This window comes from Grampus griseus, assembly GCF_964374135.1.
Source record: "Grampus griseus genome assembly, chromosome: 2".
Classification (NCBI taxonomy): domain Eukaryota; kingdom Metazoa; phylum Chordata; class Mammalia; order Artiodactyla; family Delphinidae; genus Grampus; species Grampus griseus.
The window spans coordinates 119,618,304-119,639,366 of record NC_139018.1 but is presented as its reverse complement, the minus strand read 5'-3'; the positions used below and the strand labels follow the sequence as shown (position 1 = coordinate 119,639,366).

The window sequence follows — 21,063 nt, the reverse complement described above, 5'->3', positions numbered from 1 at the left end:
AAATACTATAAGTGAAATGTTTATGGTAACGGTATTGATAATTGCCCCAAACTGGTAACAACCTAAATGTGCTTCAACAGCCATATGATGGATGCAAAAGAACAAACTATTGTTACACTCTTCAACTTGGATGAATCTCAAAGGCATTATGCTGAGTGAACGAAGCCACTCTCCAGTGGTTCCATACTAACGTTGGTGCGTGCAGGATCTTTAATTGTGGCCCGTGGGATCTAGTTCCCTGACCAGGGATTGAACCTGGGCCCCCTGCTTTGGGAACATGGAGTCCTAACAGCTGGACCACCAGGGAAGTCCCCATTAGAGGTTATTCTTTTTTTTATATATAAATTTATTTATTTTGGGCTGTGTTGGGTCTCCATTGCTGCACGCAGGCTTTCTCTAGTTGCAGTGAGTGGGGTGTACTCTTCATTGTGGTGCACGGGCTTCCCGTTGCAGTGGCTTCTCTTGTTGCGGAGCACGGGCTCTAGGCGGGTAGGCTTCAGTAATTGTGGCAAGCAGGCTCAGTAGTTGTGGATCACGGACATAGTTGCTCTGTGGCATATGGGATCTTCCCAGACCGGGCTTGAACCCGTGTCCCCTGCATTGGCAGGCAGATTCTTAACCACTGCACCACCAGGGAAGTCCCTAGAGGTTCTTCTTTTTTTTTTTTCGCGGTACGCGGGCCTCTCACTGTTGTGGCCTCTCCCGTTGCGGAGCACAGGCTCCGGACGCGCAGGCTCAGCGGCCATGGCTCACGGGCCCAGCCGCTCCGCGGCATGTGGGATCTTCCCGGACCGGGGCACGAACCCGTGTCCCCTGCATCGGTAGGCAGACTCTCAACCACTGCGCCACCAGGGAAGCCCTAGAGGTTATTCTTGAAGATACTAAACTATAGTGATGGAGAAAAGCTCAGTGGTTGCCGGGGGTTAGGGGTGGAGGGACACGTGACCATAAAGGAGTAGCAGGTGGGAGCTGTTTTGGGTGATAAGTGACTCCTACATCCTGATTACATGACTCTATACATATGTTAAAATTAATAGAACAGTACCTAAAAAGTCAGTTTTATTGTATAATTTTTAAAATAGATTTTTTGAAAAGTCCTCCTCCATCGCACAAGTATTTTGAGTGCTTACGACTTGCCAGGCACTGTTCAAAAGGCAGTATGTAGGGGAAACCAATCAGAGCATGTGTGAGGGAGACACACCTGACCCAGCCTGGATAAAAAGCAGAACATGACCAGGGCCGCGGAGCATGGAGGAGAGAGCCATTCCTTTCAGGTGGGGAACAAGGGAAAGCTGCTGAGGGGAGGGGGAATCTGAGATTGAAGGAGGGATAGGAGCCATGTCTTCATTCAACAAACATTTATTGAGCACCTACTATGGGCCGAGCTCTGTCCTAGGCCCTGAGGATACCGCAGCGAACACGAAGGGCCAGGTCCCTGCTCTCACAGAGCTCACACTCTAGCGGATGAGGGTCTCGGGTACCGAGGGCTGCTGGAGGAAGGTGTCGGGGTAACGTGGCTGTGGGGAGAATGCTTTGGGATGAGTGACTGGGGAAGGCCCCTGGGGTAGGTGACATTGGACAAATGATGGATCGGAGCAGAGCCCTGAATGATGCAGCCGTGGGAAGAGCTTACGAGACATCTGAGGAAGAAGGTTTGGGTAGAATGTACAGCAAATGCAGAGGCTCTAAGCTGGGAAGATCTTGAAGCATGTGAGGGACTAAAAGAAGGCCAGTGAACCTAGTGGACAAGGAGGAGTGCAGGGAGATGGAGTGAGAGGTAAGCCGGCATGCAGGTCAGATGCCTGGCACACTGTGGGTGCCGGTGCTACACGCATCTTTATCCCCAGTGCCTGCTGCAGGGAAGGAAGCCAAGCCGGAATTAAGGTGTCCAAGGACCCTCCTGCAGCGGGTTTCCTGGGGTTCCTCCAAGGCCTTCAGAGAGGACGGTCCAGGCCCCCCCATCCTTGCCCCTCCCATGACCATGGCTGTTTGATGGGGCTGATGGCTGACAGACTCATTTATTTAGGGCCTCATCAGCCGTGACCCAGAAGGAAGCAGCAGACTGTCCGTCTGGCCACTCACGTCATCTCACCCCACATCCTGGGGGCCTCAGACATGCAGGGCAGCCTAGGGCCCTTCAGAAGGTGTGTGGGTCTGGAAGAAGGGAGGTAGGAAGAGCCCCACAGTGCCGAGCACACACACAACCACGAACACCCACAGGAACAGCCGGTCCACCACCATGGCCACGTACTTCCAGTCCTCAATGACCTGTGGGCAGACAGAGGGGCCGGTTACAGGCACCGAGCGCGGAGGTCCTCCCTGCTTTCCCTCCTTCCCCAACCTGGGGCATCACTATCTGGCCAGGGACCCCGTAGGCCACTTAGAACATGGAGTGGTAAGTTCTGAGTCTGAGGCTGGTCTTTCAGCTGGGTACCTGGGTGCTTCTCAGGTCCTCAATCCACCCCTACCCACCCTGCATGGCATCAGGGAGCCACTGGGAACCAGGCTGTATGGGAAGGTTAGGAATGGAAGGGGTTATTAACGCCACATATGTGATTCGAAACCAAACTGGATTATAAATAAGGGGAATGAAACCTGAGGATCACAGGCCCCTGATCTCATTTTCACCCCAAGCCCCCTGCCTGAGCTGGCTTTGCCCAAAGGAAGACTTGAGGTGCACCTAGCTGAGAGGGGGTTGGGCAATGGGACCCGCAGGACACCTGGAAATCCTGTTTAATTTGCTCAGTTCCATTAACGGCAGTGTCTGCTAGTTCCTGTAATTAAGACCCAGCCTCCTTCCACATCATCTGGGTTTCTCTCCACCTCCTTCCCCGCCCCCCATCTTCTCAGGCCCAGGTGTGGGGTATAGGATTGGCAGAAACATGGCTAGCCTCCTGAGGCGCCACCACAGATGTGCCTGCCTCCTTGGCCTGGGGGAGATGCCCCCAGAGAGACCCAGCATTCTGGTCTCCCTTCCCCTCACCCGCTTGCACACCCCAGCCTGTCTGGATCCTTCTGCATGCATACTTGTCCTGGTGGAGAATGGCTGCATCAGCAGAACTCAGCAGGGGCTCTGGAGCTGGAAATTCGGGCAGCAATGGGCAAGCGATGTCAGTGACCCAATTTGTCAGAGCCTTGGTCAGTGGTGTGCATCTCCCCTCCAGGATGATCCCTGCTCAACCAGCCCCACCAAACACACCCCCAGCCAAACACAGCTGCTGTCTGTTTCCTAGATGCAGCAGGCACCGCCCACTTTCCACACGGCACTCTTGGGTTTCTTTATGACAGCCCTAATTGCAAACAACCGTGTGTGTGTGCACGCGCGTGTGTGCACGCTCCTTTTCCCCTCTTTTTATATTTTTGTGCTATTTATAGTGACCAGTTAATCACCAGGGAGGGTGAAAGTGCTGAAGATGAGAAACAGCCCAGGCTGGCTTAGGGGCGGGCATGCTCTGGAAGGGAAGAAAGCTTCTTCTCTCCAGCTAGACATGAGAAAGTCGATCAACCAGTAAGGCCCCCATGTGTGTCAGTTCAGGGCAAGGCACTGCGAAGGGCAAGGAATGTTAATGACATCAGAAAGATCTGAGTATGGAGCTTGGCTCTGCTCTGTGCCAGCTGTGTGACCTTGGGCCAGTTAATGAGCCTCTCTGGGCCTAGATTTTTTTTCTATTGTAGAATCGGGATTCAAGTAAATGACACTTCACAGGTTCCTGGCAGAATTAGCAGTAACGTATGTCACTTCCTGGTAGAGTGCCTGATGTGTGGTTGGAGCTCAATGAACACTGGCAAATATAATAACTGTGGGCCCTGCCTGGCTCCTTCCCACAAAATGCTTTTAATTAATTGAGTTAGAAAGAGGCAGAGGCCTGTGAGTGTCTACGGGGTGGTGAGACCTTTAGAAGAGAGAGCTCAGGATGCGGGTGGCTCAGCCAGGGCTGCAGGAGACCAGTTTCTCAACCTACATATGCACAGGAACCAGCGGGGATCTGGTGAAAAATGCAGCTGCTGGACCACTTCCCACAGAGATCCCAGCTCAGTCAGAACAGGTGGCCCCAAAGCTGTATTTTGAAAAGTTGCCCAAGTGGTTCCTAATTACCCAGGAGGGCCCCAGTCTGTATATTAATATTTGGGAGTCAATGAATTAGGTGATACTGAGCTACTGAATGGTTCTGAACTAGAGCAAGCATAACTAAATTAAGTTTTTAGAAAGTGAAATCTGATAATCCTATAGAGCTGTGCTTCTCAAACTGGACAGAGCCTAGGAACCCCCTGGGGATCTGGTGAAAATGTAGCTGCTGAGCCAGCAGGTCTGGGGTGGGGCCTGAGATGCAGCATTTCTAAACAGCTCCCAGGTGAGACCGGTGCTGCTGGTCCAAGGACCACACTCTGAGGACAAGGGTGTGGAAGAACTTGTGTCCCATATTCCGCTTGTTAGCAATTCTTTCTTTTTTTCACAGTGTAATTTTGGAGCTTTTCCACCCTGCTCTTTTCTCTTGGCACTAAATAATGGAATCTCCGTGCTTTCCCTTGAGAATGTGGCTAGTGAAAAGGAATCACAGAAAGGTAAGAACAAGGCGATGCTCTCTTTTTCACGTGCAGCTGCTTGTTGTGGCGTAAAAACCTGTTCAAAGAATCTGATTTGATAAGGTGTTAGAATGCGAACATTCCCAAGAGTCTGAAACTTGTTCTCCAGCCCAGTCTGGAAATGTGTGTGAAAATGTCTAACCGTACCATCACGTTCTGTGTTTAGTTATAAAATTGTCCTTTGAAGCATTAACTTCAAAGGAATCAGTCAAGACACCTAAACTCTAGAGCTCATGGCTTTGCCCTGTGGAAGTAAACTTAACCTCTTTTTAGAAATCTGTAATTGTACTTGATAATTTATTATCCTGGTAGCAATAATATTTAAATGGATGGTTCTATACTCCTAAGAGTTATAAATGTTTGTATGGCTTCTTGGCAAGCCTGACAAGGATGGGAGCATATGCCCTTGGTGCCCTGGCCCACCTGCGTCCCTAAAGGCTGCAGAATTATTTTCCAGCCCACGGCAGCCTTCCACTATCTGCTTGCTTCTCCTCTCTTCTCTGCCCCAGGGCTTTCTCTAGCACCAAAACTGCTTGCTCCACAACCAGCTGGCAAAACCAGGAAGTGCAGGGGAGTTAATGCCCCCAAGGTTACTAGAGCCTTGGGGATGGGAGCTAATGGGCAAATACCCTCCTCCCTCCTGGGGGATGATTCTGAGAGTTGCTTCCATGCTTCCGGCTTCCGCAGAGGCTCTCTGACTGGACTAGCCTCCAGAGCCCATGGCAGTATCCTGCTCACTGATACCGACATTGGCTTTCCGCCTTTCCCTGTCTCACTTTCTCCACTTCCTCACTGTGCTTCCTGGGGATCACTTCTCAAAAAAACTCCCTCTGCCCAGGTGCTTACATCAGGCTCTGCTTTTGGGGAACCCACAACAAACCAAAAAGCATCACTTGTGCTTCCTTCCTATCCCTCGGTGCACGAAACTAGAATAAAACTCATTTCAGTCTTGGATCCCTTATTCAAACAAAGAGTTTGAGAACCCTTGTCTCATGAATTAACTTCAGGAAATGGGAAACTGACTATATTATCCCAGCCTCTTCCATTGGGCGGGTGTTGGGGGCTGGGCTAGCAACTTACACTCTGGTCCTGATCGTCACTCTTCATGTGCTGGGCAATGAAGCTGACACCCTCTAAAGCCTCCTGCACATCCTGCTTGAACCTCCCAGAAGACCTCAGCCGGAAATCCCTGGGGATACCCGCTGAGTCAGAGCCGGCCGGAGACTTGGGAGCTGCAGAGGCAGGGTTCACAAAGTACGTGGAGTTCCCGTAGAGGTTGGAGGAGCTGGTGGGGCCCATGGCCGAGGCAGTGGTGGCGGCCTTGGACTTGGTCAGGTGAGCCTGGCTGGGCTGGGGGGCCCTGGAGGGGCTGCTGGCAGGGCGCTTCATGAAAAGGAAAGTGGGCAGCTTGTGTAGGAAGCAGCGCTTGACCCAGGGCGCCATGGTGTGTGTGCTGGGTGAGCGGTGGTGCACGTTGAGCACACAGACGCTGGTGACGATGGAGAAGGTAACCAGCACCATGGTGAACATGAGGTATTTGCCGATGAGCGGCACGTCGAGGGAGGTGGGCGGCACGATCTTGGAGATGAGCAGCAGGAAGACGGTGAGCGCCAGCAGCACGGAGATGCACAGCGTCATCTTCTCGCCGCAGTCGGAGGGCAGGTAGAAGACGAGGATGGCCAGGGAGGTGATGAGCACGCAGGGGATGATGAGGTTGATGGTGTAGAAGAGCGGCTTGCGCTTGATGATGAAGTCGTAAGTCACGTCCACGTAGCTGGGGTCCTGCGGGTTCACCGTCCTTCGCCCAGGGAGGGCAACTATGTCCCATTCGCCACTGGGGGTGAAGTCATCCATGCTGGCCGTGGGTGACTTGAGGACCATGTCGATCTCTGTGTGGTCGTAGGTCCAAGAGCGGAACTTGAGGGTGCAGTTCTGCTGGTCAAAGGGGAAGTGCTTCACCTCGATCTTGCAGGCACTCTTGTAGATGGCAGGGGGCAGCCACATGATGCTGCCATTGGAGCGGACCACCACATTGGTATAGAGAGACACCTCGTAGGTACCGTCGGCACTGGGGGTGGGGACAGGGCATGGAGGAGAATATCATGAAATCCATAGATGATGCCTGGCTGTTCTTAGAACTCGCCAAAGAGCCCTGCAGGATTATTTCTCACTAATCACTCTTCCAAACCCCCATGCCCTCACTGGAAAGGCCTGCTTTACTTGGCAACTGCCTGGCGGTGAGAGCCCTGCCATGAAACAGCGTGAAGGCTTTACATAGATTTGCTCGTTTAAGCCTCACAACAGTCCAATGAGGTAGATATTATTATCATCCCCATTTTACAGATGGGAAAAACAAGGCTCAGAGAAGTTAGTTGTCCTCTTCAAGGTCAGAAAACTAGTAAGCAGTACAGCTAAGATTTGAAGTCAGGTCTTTCTGTCCTTAGATCACCTACTCCTAATCATTTCTCGCTTCTGCTGGTACAACTGCGACCTGGGAAGTCTCTTTATCCCTCTCCACCTACCTGAGATATTTATGCATATCAAGTCAGTGCTACCAACACCCAACACTGACAAAGCAACCGAAGGTCAGAAAGAGGACAGTATGGGGCTTCCCTGGTGGCGCAGTGGTTGAGAATCTGCCTGCCAATGCAGGGGACACGGGTTCGAGCCCTGGTCTGGGAAGATCCCACATGCCGCGGAGCAACTAGGCCCGTGAGCCACAACTACTGAGCCCGCGTGTCTGGAGCCTATGCTCCGCAACAAGAGAGGCTGCGATAGTGAGAGGCCCACGCACCGCGATGAAGGGTGGCCCCCGCTTGCCGCAACTAGAGAAAGCCCTCGCACAGAAACGAAGAGCCAAAAATAAATAAATAAATTAAAAAGCAAGTTTAGAAAGAAAGAGGACAGTATGGAGGACAGAAAGAGCACTGGACTTGGGGTCAGGGTGGTGGCCCTGGTCCCAGCTGTGCCTGAGTGAGTCGCAAGGCCCTCCCCATCTCTGGCCTCCAATTCCCCATCTGTAACCGAGGGTGCTGGCTCTGCTCATCTCTAATTCCTCTTGCAGCCTGACCGCTTGGAAGTCGGGGTGAAGCACAGGGCTGGAGGCCTGGCCCTCACCACCTTGGCCAGCCCTGCCACTTAACTTGTTGTAAAGCACGATGTCAGGCAGCCAGATGCGCTTTGCGGGGATCCTCAGGATGTTCACACCCTCATAGCGGGAGCTGTTCCAGGCCAGGCGGTAGTCTGTCCATTCCTGAGCAGACAGGCAAGGCCCCGTCACTTGTAGGTCCCTCGCCGCCAAGGGGCAGCCCTGGAGAAAACGCCTCCTTGGGCTGGGGACCCTGCAGGGCACTTACCTGTTTCAGCCAGACATTGGTGGTCATGATCTGTTCTCGCTCATTCTGGGGAGGGAAATGAGGTTATCAGTTCACCTGTTAGGAGGTGATAGACCACACTTTATCAAGCAAAAGTCTCCGAGCTCCAGGGCCATGTGACCAACCACCAACTTAACATCCTCGGAGGGCTCAGACGTATTTCCCACCCGACATGCCTGCGACAAACCTCATGATCTTCACCCAGACCTGGGCCTCCACTGGCACTGCCATCTCAGTGAATGGCATCCCCCAGCCATACAATTCCACAAGCCAGAAACCTGGCAGTCGGCCCTGATCCCTTGCTCTCTGATCCATCAGTAAGTCCTGTAGGTTGTACCGCCTACATGAGTCTCAAATTTGTCTGCTTCTCCCCATCTCCTCTGCCACCATCATCTGTTACCTGGACTGTTGCAGTAGCCTCCCAACTGGCCTTCCTGCTCTGCCTTGGCCTGCCTTTAGTCTATTCTCTATAGAGCAATGTGGGTAATCCTTTTAAAATCTCAGCTCCTCAGACTACATCTCTCTGCTGAAACCCTCCACTCCCCTCCCATCTCATCTAAAGTGAAAGCCAAAGTTCTGCCCAGGGCCTACAAGGACATCCATGATCTGCCCCCCTCCGCCACCTCCATCCCTATTAGCTCTAGTACCTCTTACCTCAACACTTTCCTGTTTGCTCATCCCACTTCGGCTATACGTGTCTCTTTGCTTCTGCCTTTGCACATGTTATTCTCTCTTCCTGGAAATCCACACAGCTGACTTCCTCACCTTCTTCAGGTCTTCCCTGACCTTTCTACATAAAATAGCACCCCGTTCCCCTCTCTCCCTGCTTCATTTTTCTTCTTTTTTTAAAATAATTAATTAATTAATTAATTAATTTTTTGGCTGCATTGGGTCTTCGTTGCTGTGCACAGGCTTTCTCTAGTTGTGGCGAGCAGGGGCTACTCTTGGTTGCAGCGTGCGGGATTCTCATTTTGGTGGCTTCTCTTTGTTGCAGAGCACAGGCTCTAGGCATGCGGGCTGCAGTAGTTGTGGCTCGCGGGCTCTAGAGCACAGGCTCAGTAGTTGTGGCACACGGGCTTAGTCGCTCCGCGGCATGTGGGATCTTCCCGGACCAGGGCTCGAACCCATGTCCTCTGCATTGGCAGGCGGATTCTTAACCACTGCGTCACCCCTGCTTCATTTTTCTTTATAGCTCTTATCACCGCTGGCCACCTCTATTTGTGTATTATATGCCACCTCCTACTAGCATCTAAGTTCCTTGAGGGCAGACAGCACCTAGAAGGGTATCTGGGATGTATCAGATGTGAAATAAATATTTTCTGAAGAATATAAGAATCCTACCACAATAATCCAGGCCACCATAATCCATCTCTCACCTGAACCACTGCAAGGCCCTCCCAACTGGTCTATGACCACTCTGCACACATACCCCATACAGACACACATCTATTCTTCCTCTGCAGCCAGAAGAAACTTCCAAAGTTCCTGCCATTTCCCCCTTAATCCTATTTTTACTTAGGTCACTTCTGTGGCTTCCTTCACATATAAAATAAAAATCCAGCTCCTTCACAGGGTCTGCAAGGTCTTGCCAACTTTCCTGGCTTCATTTCACCTTTATTCTATGCCCTTCCCCCGCCATCCGCCCTGGCCTTCTTTAGTTCTCCAAATGTGTCTTGTGCTCTCCGTCTGTACCAATTTCCCTGCCTCCTCTTCACCAAGATAACTTCCAGCATCTTGATATCAGCTTGGGAATCACTTCCTTTAACTAGGTAATCATATCAGTAGAAAAAGGTTCAGTTGCCAGTCACAGAGAGCCAGAGTAACACTGCCTTAAATAAGTTTATTTCTGTCTTGTAACAGTTTGGATGTACAGGCATACCTCGTTTTATTGTGCTTCACAGATACTGCATTTTTTCAAAATCAGAGTTTTGTGGCAACTCTGTGTGGAGCATCTATTGGCACCGTTTTTCCAACAGCACTTGCTTACTTCATGCCTCTGTGTCACATTTTGGTAATTTTTGGAATATTTTAAACTTTTTCATTATTACTGTATTTGTTACAGTGATCTGTGATCAGTATCTTTGATGTTACTACTGCAAAATATTACAACTCACTGAAGGCTCAGATGATGGTTAGCATTTTTTAGCAATAAAGTATTTTAAACTTAAGTTATGTACATTGTTTTTTAGACATAATGCTATTGCACACTGAATAGACTACAGCATAGTGTAAACATAGGTTTTATATGCACTGGGAAACCAAAAAAAATCATGTGACTTGCTTTATGGTGATATTCACTGTGTTGCAGTGGTCTGAAACCAAACCTGCAGTATCTCTGAGGTATACCTGTAATATGGTGGCTTTGCTCTACAAATTAGGGACCCAGGTTCCTTCCAGATTTCTTCTCTACCACACCTAGAGTGTGGCTCTCATCTGCATGGTCCACAATGACTGCTGCAGCTCCAGTCATTACACTCACATTCCAGACTGTTGAGGGGTAGATGGGAAGAGGAAAGAGAGGATGCATGCCAATTGTCTGCCCCCAACCCCAAATGTCTTGTTTTAATTAGAGTATTTAGGCCATTTACATTCAGTGCAGTTACTGATAAATTTGGGTTTAAACCTACCATCTGTTTTCTGTTTATTCTCTTCTCTCTTTTCTTGCCTTATTTTGGATTAACGATTTTATTACCCATTTCTCCCGATATTAATGTGACTCTCCTTTAGGTAGTTACTCTGGAGTCTGCAATATGCATATACTTGACTTTTTAGCATCTAATATAAATTAGTTCTTTCATCACTTCCAGAACAAGGCAAGAACTTTAGAACATTTCAATTTTATCTACCCCCTCCTTACTTTTGGGTTATTGTCATGTATCTAATTCTACATATAATTAAAACCTTACAAGATATTTTTTTCTGTTTTCTTATACTGTCAATATCAATTCAAATTCACCCATATATTTACCCTTTCTGTTGTGCTTCATTCTTTCCTACATTTCTATATTTCCATCTGGGATCATTTTCCGTATTCGGTCTTCTTGTATTAAATTCTTTCTCTCTCTCTCCTGAAAACATCTTTATTTCACCTTCCTTTTTTTTTAAAATAAATAAATTTATTTATTTATTTATGGCTGTGTTGGGTCTTCGTTGCTGTGGGCAGGCTTTCTCTAGTTGCAGTGAGTGGGGGCTACTCTTCGTTGTGGTGTGAGGGCTTCTCATTGTCGTGGCTTCTCTTGTTGTAGAGCACAGGCTCTAGGTGCACAGGCTTCAGGAGTTGTGGCACGTGGGCTCAGTAGTTGTGGCTTGCGGGCTCTAGAGCTCAGGCTCAGTAGTTGTGGCCCACAGGCTTAGTTGCTCCATGGCATGTGGGATCTTCCCAGGCCAGAGCTCGAACCCGTGTCCCTTGCATTGGTAGGCAGATTCTTAACCACTGTGCCACCAGGGAAGCCCTCACCTTCATTTTTTTTTTTGTTTATTTTGTTTTTTGTTTTTTGTTTTTTGGTTTTTGTTTTTGCGGTATGTGGGCCTCTCACTGTTGTGGCTTCTCCCGTTGCAGAGCACAGGCTCTGGACGCGCAGGCTCAGCGGCCATGGCTCACGGGCCCAGCCGCTCCACGGCATGTGGGATCTTCCAGGACCGGGGCACGAACCCTTGTCCCCTGCATCGGCAGGTGGACTCTCAACCACTGCGCCACGAGGGAAGCCCGTCACCTTCATTTTTAATTATATTTTTACTGGTGGTATATTTCTAGGTTTGCAGTGTTTTCTTGCAGCACTTAAAAAATGTCATTCAATTTTCTGGCTTCCATTTTCAGCTGTTAGTTTTATTGTTGCTTCTGACTTTTGTTTCCCCCGACTGCTTTTAAGATTTTCTTTTTCTTTGGTTGTCAGGAGTTTGAGTATGATGTACCTGGGTATGATTTTCTTTGTATTTACCCCTCATAGGGTTCACAGAGCCTCTTGCATGTGTAGCTTAATGTCTTTAGTTAGTTTTGGAAAATTCTCAGTCAGTATCACTTCAACCTTTGCTTCTTATTTTTATTCCCATTCTTTCTGGAACTCCAAATACACATTAGACCTGACATTTTTATCCTGTATCATATTATCTTCTTTTCTGTATTTTCCTTTCTTTTTTCTATAATTTGTCTAGATATTTTCATTTGACCTCTCTTCCTGTTCATTAACTTTCTCTTCTGCTATGACCAATCTGCTATTAAACCCATCTAATAAATTTTAACCTCCATCATTATAAGTTTCTTGAACATATTAATGCATCGCATTTTAAGAATGTTTATTTATTTTATTTATTTATTTGCGGTACGCGGGCCTCTCACTGTTGTGGCCTCTCCCGTTGCGGAGCACAGGCTCCGGATGCGCAGGCTCAGCGGCCATGGCTCATGGGCCCAGCTGCTCTGTGGCATGTGGGACCTTCCCAGACCGGGGCACAAACCCGTGTCCCCTGCATCAGCAGGCGGACTCTCAACCACTGCGCCACCAGGGAAGCCCTATTTTGTTTATTTTTAATAGTGGTAAAATACATATAAGTTTTACCATCTTAACGGTAGTTATTTAAAAGTCTACGTCTGATGACGCCAATATTTGAATCATTTGTGTGTCTGTTTCTCTTCTTTTCTCTCTTCGTTTTTTCTTATTTAGTCTTGTCTTATTGCCTGCCTAGTAAGTTTTTATCTGACTTTATCTGCCTCCAGGGACGACTGACTTTGGCTTTATGGCAGGCAGTTAGAGGAAGGACAGATCACCTTCATCTAGTCTGTGACTGAGCTGGTTCAAAGCAGGTTTTAGTTTTTGTGAGGGCTGGTCTGTTCTTGATTCATTTTGACTCTTAGCGATGCTCCTTGCAAGGTCCTCACCTCCTTAGTGGGGCTCCAATTCCAATTTGTGTCATCCTAGCCCTGTAAGAGTGCCAAGCATTCAGCTAGGCTTCCCAGCCTCTTAGCCACCACTCTGTACTCAGCTCCCTAGCCCCTTGGCTCTATACTGTTTACCAATCATCAAACAACAGGAAAAGCACCAGAAGCTATCAGGGTCACCTCCTGGATCCTGGTCCTTCAAGTCCTGGCTAAGCTCTCTAAGACCTTCAAACAGATTTGGGGTAGGACAGGCATTTTTGTCCCCCTTTTCTAATCGTTCTTGTGGAAAAGTTAATCTGCAACAAGATACTCTGTCATTACAGAAAGTTGAAAACCTTCATCTGTCTTAAAAAATAATTTTTTTAAAGTTGAGGTACAATTTACATACAGTGAAGTTGAGGTACAATTCACAGACAGTGAAATGCATAGATCTTAAGGGTACAGTTTGATCAGTTTTAACAATGCATTATTCAGGTAACCCACCTCCTTTCAAGGTATAGAACATTTCTGCCACCCAGAAAATTCTCTCCTTCTTTAGTCCAGTGCCTTAGTCCCCTTTACTCCCCCACAGCTGCCTTCCCAAAGGCAGTCCTGGCCTTCCCAAAGAGCTGCTTCTGAAAGGCTTGCTGGCCTTACACAGCACAAACTCCCTGCCTGCTCCCTAGAAACTTCCATCTTTAAATTGGTTATGCCCATAACCCTTCCTCCTTGAAAACCAAACCCTGAAATACAAAAGGAAAAATAACCCCCCAAACCTCATATTTGTTCTGTACACAGCTTTCAGGATTATGACAGCTCACAGTGCTACACTCATAGGCATGGGGCTGGAGGCTGTGTGCCCTCCTCCTTCTGGTAACTTCTGTTATCCCACAGGGACCACAGAGCAGATCTGGCAGGGGCAGCCTTAGCCTGGAAGTGTGGCTAGAGAGCTGCCTTCCTGTTCCCCCTCACCAGGGCAGCAGCTGCAAGGCAGCAGCTGCAAGGCTGCAGCTGGGCTCACTCCATTAAGCAAAAAGCCTTTGGCTGGACAATAACACTCAGACACCAGCCTGGGAGTGGCCTGGCTGGAAGCACTTATTCCTTCCAGTTGGCCTTCGGAGGGGAGAGGGACAGAGAGCACAGGCTTTTCACCCCTCCCCCATTCTTGGGCTGTGCTTCCTCCCAGGGGAGGAAGCCAGCCATTAATCTGGCCAAAGCCTTCAGTGAGGGCTGTAGGTTGGAGGGGCTGGGTTTGTGAGGGCTGAGTGTGCTAGAGAGAGAGGGTGGCAGTAAGAAGGCAGCCACCAGACCAGAGGAGGCTCAGCCGCATTGGTTGGCTTCCCAAGGCTCAGGAGGCGAGGCACGGTGGATTTCCAGTGTGCTGGCAAGGTCTTGGGAAAAGGAGTGGCCAGTCAGTGTGCAGGGCTGGGAGTCAGGCAATTTGGGATCTACTTCTGGCATCGCCAGAACTCCTGGACAAGGTCCTAGGTTGTTCATCTGATCTTTTTCCATATGCATAAATTAAGGAATTTGTCTAAACTTTGAGACCCCTGACTTGGCCTCTAAGTCATGATTCTTTCATTCCAGAAATGCCGTCTGTGCCTTTGCACGTGCTCTTCTCTTTGCTAGGGATATCCTGCCCACTTTGTGCACTCTAGTTTCCCAGTTTGGAGTCACCTGCCAATCCATATCCCAGAACCAGTTAAAATGCTTTGGCTTCAAGCATAGCTGGATGTTCCACAAAACATCCAACTACGAGCGGCTAAAACAATAAGGACATCTGTTATATCACATAAGAGAGCAGGCCAATCATTTCAGCGTTGGTTAATGCAGTAATTCAATGATGTCGGGATTCTAGGTTGTTGACAGTGATGTTAGGACTCTGATTCTCCTGTTTTTCCCCCACAATCCTAAGATGGAGGCCATAGTTCCAAATATAAAACCTTCACATGACAATGTCTATGGCAGGAAATGGCAAATCTTTTCTTGGGTCCCTTTTTGAGTATAAGGAAAACTTTCCCAGAGATGCCCCGCCCTTTTAGGCAGCCCCTACATCCCAGTGCCAGGGCTACAGCTCTTGCCTAAGCCTTAACTAATTATTGGCTGGAGGAATAGAATTACCATGGTTAGCTACGACTTAACCATACGTGGCAAGGAGGCCGGAGAAGGGCCCATGAAGTTCGTGAGTATCCAATATCAAGTCATAGTTTTATTAACAAAGAAGTTGTGAGGCAGGAATGTCCACTGGGTAGCCCGCCAATGGGCCTGCCATAGACAAGGTGGGCCTCCAACATGGCCATAAGCTTCTCCTCCTTCTACCCTATCATCTCCCCCAGTCTGCTCAACAGATGACCTCACATACCCCCTACCTACTGGGGGGAGATAGGAACTAGGTACAGAAACCGATGGGTACAGAGGCCCAGGTGTAGGGACAGGGCCAGAGGCAGCTGCTGCATCGGTCTAGCCAACTGAGGGTCTGGGTAAATGAGGGCGATCACTGCAGGTATGGAAATGAAGAATGGATTACAGAGTGCAAAAGTAGGGTTGTCAGGTCTTGATGTGTGGATGTGGGGCCTCGTAGGGAGTGCTGAGGAAGGTGCCTGAGGGAACCATGGCTCATTGCTAATCTTCCCTGTGGCCCTTTCCACATCCCCACGCACAGGTTTGGAGCCCTGCCCCTGGAAGCAGCTCTGAGGGGGGCATGCATATGAGGAGCACGTAGCATACTGTGTCCAGCCGTGGGGAAGGCGCAGCTGCCCCCTGTACCTACCACACTGATGAGCTGCGCCAGGGAGAGCTGCAGCTGGATGGAGATGAGCTCTGAGGAGCTGGTGGCTGGGCGGATCAGGTTGTTGTAGAGGGTTTTGTTCAGGAGGTCATCCATGAGCTTCTCCTCCGCGTTGGCCACGCGGCAGTCCCCTGGGAAAACACATAGTCAGATCTGCTGGGTCCTCATCCAGCTGATGGCAGTGAAAGGGAGAGCTGCGAGGGCCGGAGAGCACAAGTGCCCTCGGGGCCAGCTGGAGCAGCTAAGGGGCTGCCAGGCCTGCCTCTCCTTGGAGACTTCAAATTAAATCTACCCAAGACAGAGCTCAGCCCTCTCCTCCCACGCCCTACATCTTCCTCCTCCTGTTCCGTCTAGCAATGAATGGCACCCCACACTCTAGACATCTAGTCCAAAACCTGGGCATCTGTTTTGACCCTTTCCTTGGTTCATCCAAGGGGCCACCCAGTTCTGTCTATTCTACTTTCCAAATCTCTCAGTCTGTCCTCCCCTTTCCATCCCTCCTGGTCCTGGCTCACCACCCTGCCCCAGGCTCTTCCAGTAGCCTCCTTGCTGGTCTCCCCACCCCCACTCTGCCCCTGCCATCATGTCCCATTCAGTGCCAGAGTGGTCTTCCTGCAGCTACTGAACCAGAGCCCATCCCTGCCCGTAACCTCTCAGAGCTGTAGGCAGAATTCAAATCCAAACGTTCCGGCTTGGCATCCAAAGCCCCTTGGCACCAGCATTTCTTCCTCAACCTGATCTCTTCTTACCTCTCCACCTCTATGCCCAGGTACTGTATATTTTGGCCATATATACCGCTTTCCTTTCCCCATGTGGCCTTCATTGTCTCACTTCTAAATCTTCAAGCACACTCTTTCTTCTGCCAGGACAGCCCCCCGGCGACCAGCTGTCAAATATCTGAGAGTCTTTCTTGTGCCAGGCATTGTGTTATGCGCTGGGGGTAACAGCCAGCAAAAACCCTGGCTCCTGCCCTCAGGGAGCCTCCTGTGTAGTGGAGGAGAGAGATTATTCAAACGTGGGTTTGTGTGCAGAGCTGGGGAGATGGTGGTGCTTTCACTGAAAGAGCAAAGGCCTGGGCTAGGGGGAGTTTGCTGGGATCAGACTTGGCCCTACAGCATTCAGGGTGTACCTTGAGACACCAAATGGAGGGGTCCAGCTGGCAGTTGGCTCCTGGTCTGGAGCTTAAAGGAGAGGTCTGGGCTCAGAACCATACCTGCGAGCCAGCAAACGCAGCCTCCCGCAAGGAGCCTGACCTGGCCGGGAGCCCCACTGAGCTCCCACAGCCCCAGATCTGCCCCTTTTCACAGCCCAGATCTCTTGCCATGTGGCCTTTGGGTCTTTGTCCCATCTCCCTCACACGTCTGGGAGTGAAGGGGAGGTTCAGGAACTCCATCGTTCACTCTGGTGACGTCAGGTAAGGGCAGTTTGGGGAGGGGCCTGGGAAAGAGGGAGCCTCAGAGGAAGGTCAAGGACACCTGAGCAGGAGACCCCAGGAACAGGGGAAGAGATGCAGGTGTGCAGAGCAAACAGTGTCGGGGGGCAGGCAAGGAAGTGGGTAAAGGATAAGGGAATAAGGGAGGCTGAGGAGGTGGGGTTGGGTCTGCCGGCTCACCAGGCCCAGGACTGGGATTACATCCTCCGCTGAGGGGCCAGTTCACTCTGTTTTACCAAATCCCACCCTCTGGATGCGGCCAGAGGGCCCAGAGTGTGAACTGCCTGACAGAGCAAGTCTGAGGTGGACTCCTGGGTGGGTGCTGGGCTGGACACGAGGCCACGGAGAGCAGCCACCACCCTGCCTGCTCCATGCACTTTCCAACTCATTGCCTATCTGGAGCAAATGCAGCATTTAGTGCCTGTGAAAGATGCTCCCAGGGCACCCGCTGCCCACTGTCCCTCCCCCAACCTGCCCCAGGCTGTCCAGAGGGGGTCCTGTGGATGCTTGGCCTACATACTGAGCCCTGCCTCTCATACCCTGGACCCCCTCCCAGAGGCCAGCCGCTTGAATCCCCTGGAAGCCAGTCTGTAGCCCCAGGTTATAGCTGGGTCTCTCCCATAGCCCCTCTTTATTATATATATTTGAGTTGACCCATCATTTCAGCAGGGTATGACTTGCCCAAGTCCATCAAGCATGTCTGGGACAGCTCGGGTCAGAATCTGAGGCTTCTGGTCCCCAGCCCTGCAGTGCTGGGGGAGGCTGGATCCCACGTCTCTGCAGCCCCAGGAGGCTGGTGTACCTAGGTTCCTGAGAGGCATGGGCTGCTCTGCAGGCTGCGGGGGCTTCTGTTCCTGCTCCAAGCCCACCTGGGATGCTCAGGTTGCTCACCTTCGGGCCTGTCCTGCCTCTCAGTCATTCAGCTGGCCCCCAGGGACCCTCACCCATCTTGAGGACCAGTTGTGGGATCCAGAGAAAGAGGTTCCGAAAACCTTAGACCATTTAGCCCACTCTCTATTTCTTATCTGGGGAAACTGAGACCAAAGAGGGCGAGGAACTTACTCAAGGAGTCCCAGCAAGTCAGAGGCAGAGCCAGTTAGAGGCCCTCCCCTAACCCCTGTGTCTTCTTTCGCGCCCTTGCTAACTTCCCCGTAAGGAGCCTGTCCCTGCAGAAGCCATGTTGGTGTCCACAGCCAAGTGTGTACTCATGCCTGTGCCTGTGTTTGTACTTGTATACATGCATGGGGGGCAGAGGGGTTTCCAAACTATATTTGTTTAGGCTTTTCAGTCTACTGCTTTATGCCTGTGAGGCCTGCCGGGTTCAAAAGACAAGGAACAGGCCTCTCACCCCCAGATGACAGGGGTGGCCCAGAAGAGGTGGAAGCTTCTAGGGCACAGTTGGGGGTCACCTCCCAGCCCTGGGGCCGGCACAGTTACACAAAGAGGCCACCACTAGGGGTCAGTCATGACCCAGTGATTCTGAGAAGGAGTGGGCCCGCCCTGCCTCTGTCCAGGGCCTTGCCTTCCTTGGCCTTCTCTGGAAAAACTGCTCCCCACCAGTAAGGGGTTAACGAACAGCCTGAGAGGAAGCCATGGCTGGAATTCTAAAACGTGTGAGTGTGTGTACAGTCTGAAAAAGCAGGGCTAATGGTAAAAATCTATATTGGTAAAATGGAAAGGCAATACCTATTGGTTTGGAATACAAACCACAGAAAGTCAAGGGTCAGTGGAATCTTGGCAAGCGGGCATCTGAAAGGCAGCGTGATTTTCAGTGGCATATGTTTGTCCTTAACTGAGGAAGGGAACAAGAGATTTGTATTTATTAAAAGGCAGCTATGGATTCTTTTCAAAAAGTTGAGGTTATTACGTGTTACGAAAAGCTCACAATATATTATCAGTAGCTTCTCCAATCATGTGCAAGAATCACCTGGATACGGGTATAAATGCAGATTCCCAGGCTCCACTTCCGGAGATTCTGATCCTGTGAGCCTAGGATGGGGCCCTGGGGATGTGTAGTGGGTGTTTCTGATGCAGGTGGCCCCAGGACCGTCCTTAAGAAACACTGCAACTGACTCACATCTGAGTCCCTAAGTATGTAGTCAAGGCATATCATCCCCATAGAACAGATAGGGAAACTGAGGCCCAGAGAGGGTCACTGAGCAAGTGGTGACAGATCCAGGATGCACACATGGAGTGCAGACACCATCTTTGGTGAGATCTCCGCTTCCCTATAGGAACTTCATATGTCCCCCTACCCCTTACCTCCAACACCCCTGGTGGTGTGTCTCTGTCCAAGGAAGATATAGCCCTGGTCCTCTAGGCTGACTAGGGCTTGGAGGACAAGCTTGGGCTGGAGGGAAGGAGCTGAAAGAGTCCTTGGAACTCAGGTGGGGAGACTGAGGCCGGGAGCAGACAATCCTCACCATATCTGGACTCGCCTTGGAAGGGCTGACTGGATTTCCCTTCTGGGTGTCTGCAGGTTCCTGAGGGGCAGGCTCCACTTCACCAGCCCCGCACTCAGCCAAGCTGGCTGCCCCGGCCGGCCAACCGCTAGGAGTGGGTGACCAGAGGCAGAGGTGCCATAAAAGTGTGTTTCTAGGAGATCCACCCCCAAACACACTTGGGCTGGCGAGTTGGGTAGCGCCACCCTCCACCCTCAGGCTAAGTTTCCCTATCTACAGTAGCGCTGGGATTAAGCAGAGCTGCCTGTCAAGCGGGTACCACTCAGCCCCGCTGCCCAGCCCAAAGGCGCTCCATATGGAGGGTGGCCCTGGCGGCCGCGCAGAGGACAGGCGGTCCCCACCCCAAACGTCGCAGACCCACTCATCCTGACCCGCCCCTGCTGCCGCGAGTGGGCTTAGTCCCGCCCACGCCCCCATTCGTCCCGGACAATCTCGGGCCACTCCCCTGGGTGCTCGACACCCTCCCTTCCTTCCCACCTGTGGCCAGTCCAGCCGGGCTCTGGCCGACCCAGGCGTCCCTCCCTCCTTCCCCGAAGAGAACTCACCTCGCCCACAAAGGGCAACCAGGGAGAAAAGGAGCAAGGGGAGCGGGCTTCTCATGACGGGCGGGGGTTGGAGAGGCAGCCGAGGCGAGTTCAGCGGTCGGACTACCCGGGCACCGGCGGCCGCGGGCAGGCGAGTGAGAGCCGGTGCCCACGGCCTCGGAGGTTTGAAGTCGTGGTGACGGCGGGCACTAGGACCCCGGGGAGAGCCCAGCCAAGCCCGCTTGGGGGTAGCAGCTGTGAGCTACGCCCACAAGGGGATGGGGCGGGGCAGAAGAGACCCCAGGGGCGGGGCCGGCACCAACCCGGCGGGACTGGCTCTTTTCGGCCAACTGCCTAGGGTCGACTCCCAGCGGCTGGCCTCTGCACTTCCCGACCTACTCCGGCCTCCAACTTTCCTTGAAGGGAGGTCGGCGGGACCGTGCATGCACCCTTTGTACAGCTGGGGAGACTGAGGCAGACGCTGGCTCGGGATCCCTCTACTGTTGGGGAAAGTGGTTGTACTCCAGCCGGGAGGTCCCTGGGCTTTGTCTGCCGTCAGGACCCAGGAGGTCTTTCAGAAAAAGATCTCAAGTCTATGCTCATGCGGTTTGCTGAAAAAAAGGAGCACTGCAGGGAGTGGGGAGTAAGCCAGCTGGAGTGGGGCGCAGCTATCTGCAGACATTGGGGAAAGGGCGCTTAGGAAAAGCGTGTGGAATTTGGGAGGGTGAAATAGCTCAGGGTCCCCTTACCTAGATTGGGTGACTGGGGAAGGGACAGGATGGAGCCAGAGTGGGCTGGCTGTGTCCTCCCCCTTGAGCCTTACAACCTGTGCTGACCCCAGGCAGCTCTGGTGACTCAAGGGAGCAAGCACCCCCTCCTCCAGCCAGGTGGTCCTGGGTAAGTGTCGGAATCAGTATCATTCCCTTGGGAGCTGGGGGACCTCACAGGCTAGGCATCAGTGCCAGGGCAGCCCTACTTTTGGACCTGGCCAGAAGTGGTGCCTCAATCCAGGATCCAAAAGAGCCTTTGGCATATTCCTGTAGCCCA

At 51.4% G+C, this 21,063-nt stretch overlaps 1 protein-coding gene across 1 annotated transcript; it reads right to left on the bottom strand.

The window, feature by feature from the left end:
• Positions 1 to 1,414: 1,414 nt before the first annotated feature.
• CHRNB4 (cholinergic receptor nicotinic beta 4 subunit) lies at positions 1,415 to 20,208 on the bottom strand. Its single transcript, XM_082648116.1, has 6 exons — positions 20,038 to 20,208; positions 15,581 to 15,729; positions 7,941 to 7,985; positions 7,728 to 7,837; positions 5,665 to 6,652; positions 1,415 to 2,268 (listed from the first exon to the last, which is right to left on the bottom strand). The coding sequence occupies exons 1-6, from the start codon at positions 20,090 to 20,092 to the stop codon at positions 2,128 to 2,130; spliced, it is 1,488 nt and encodes a 495-aa protein (XP_082504242.1). The 5' UTR covers positions 20,093 to 20,208; the 3' UTR covers positions 1,415 to 2,127.
• Between the last annotated feature and the right edge of the window lie 855 nt (positions 20,209 to 21,063).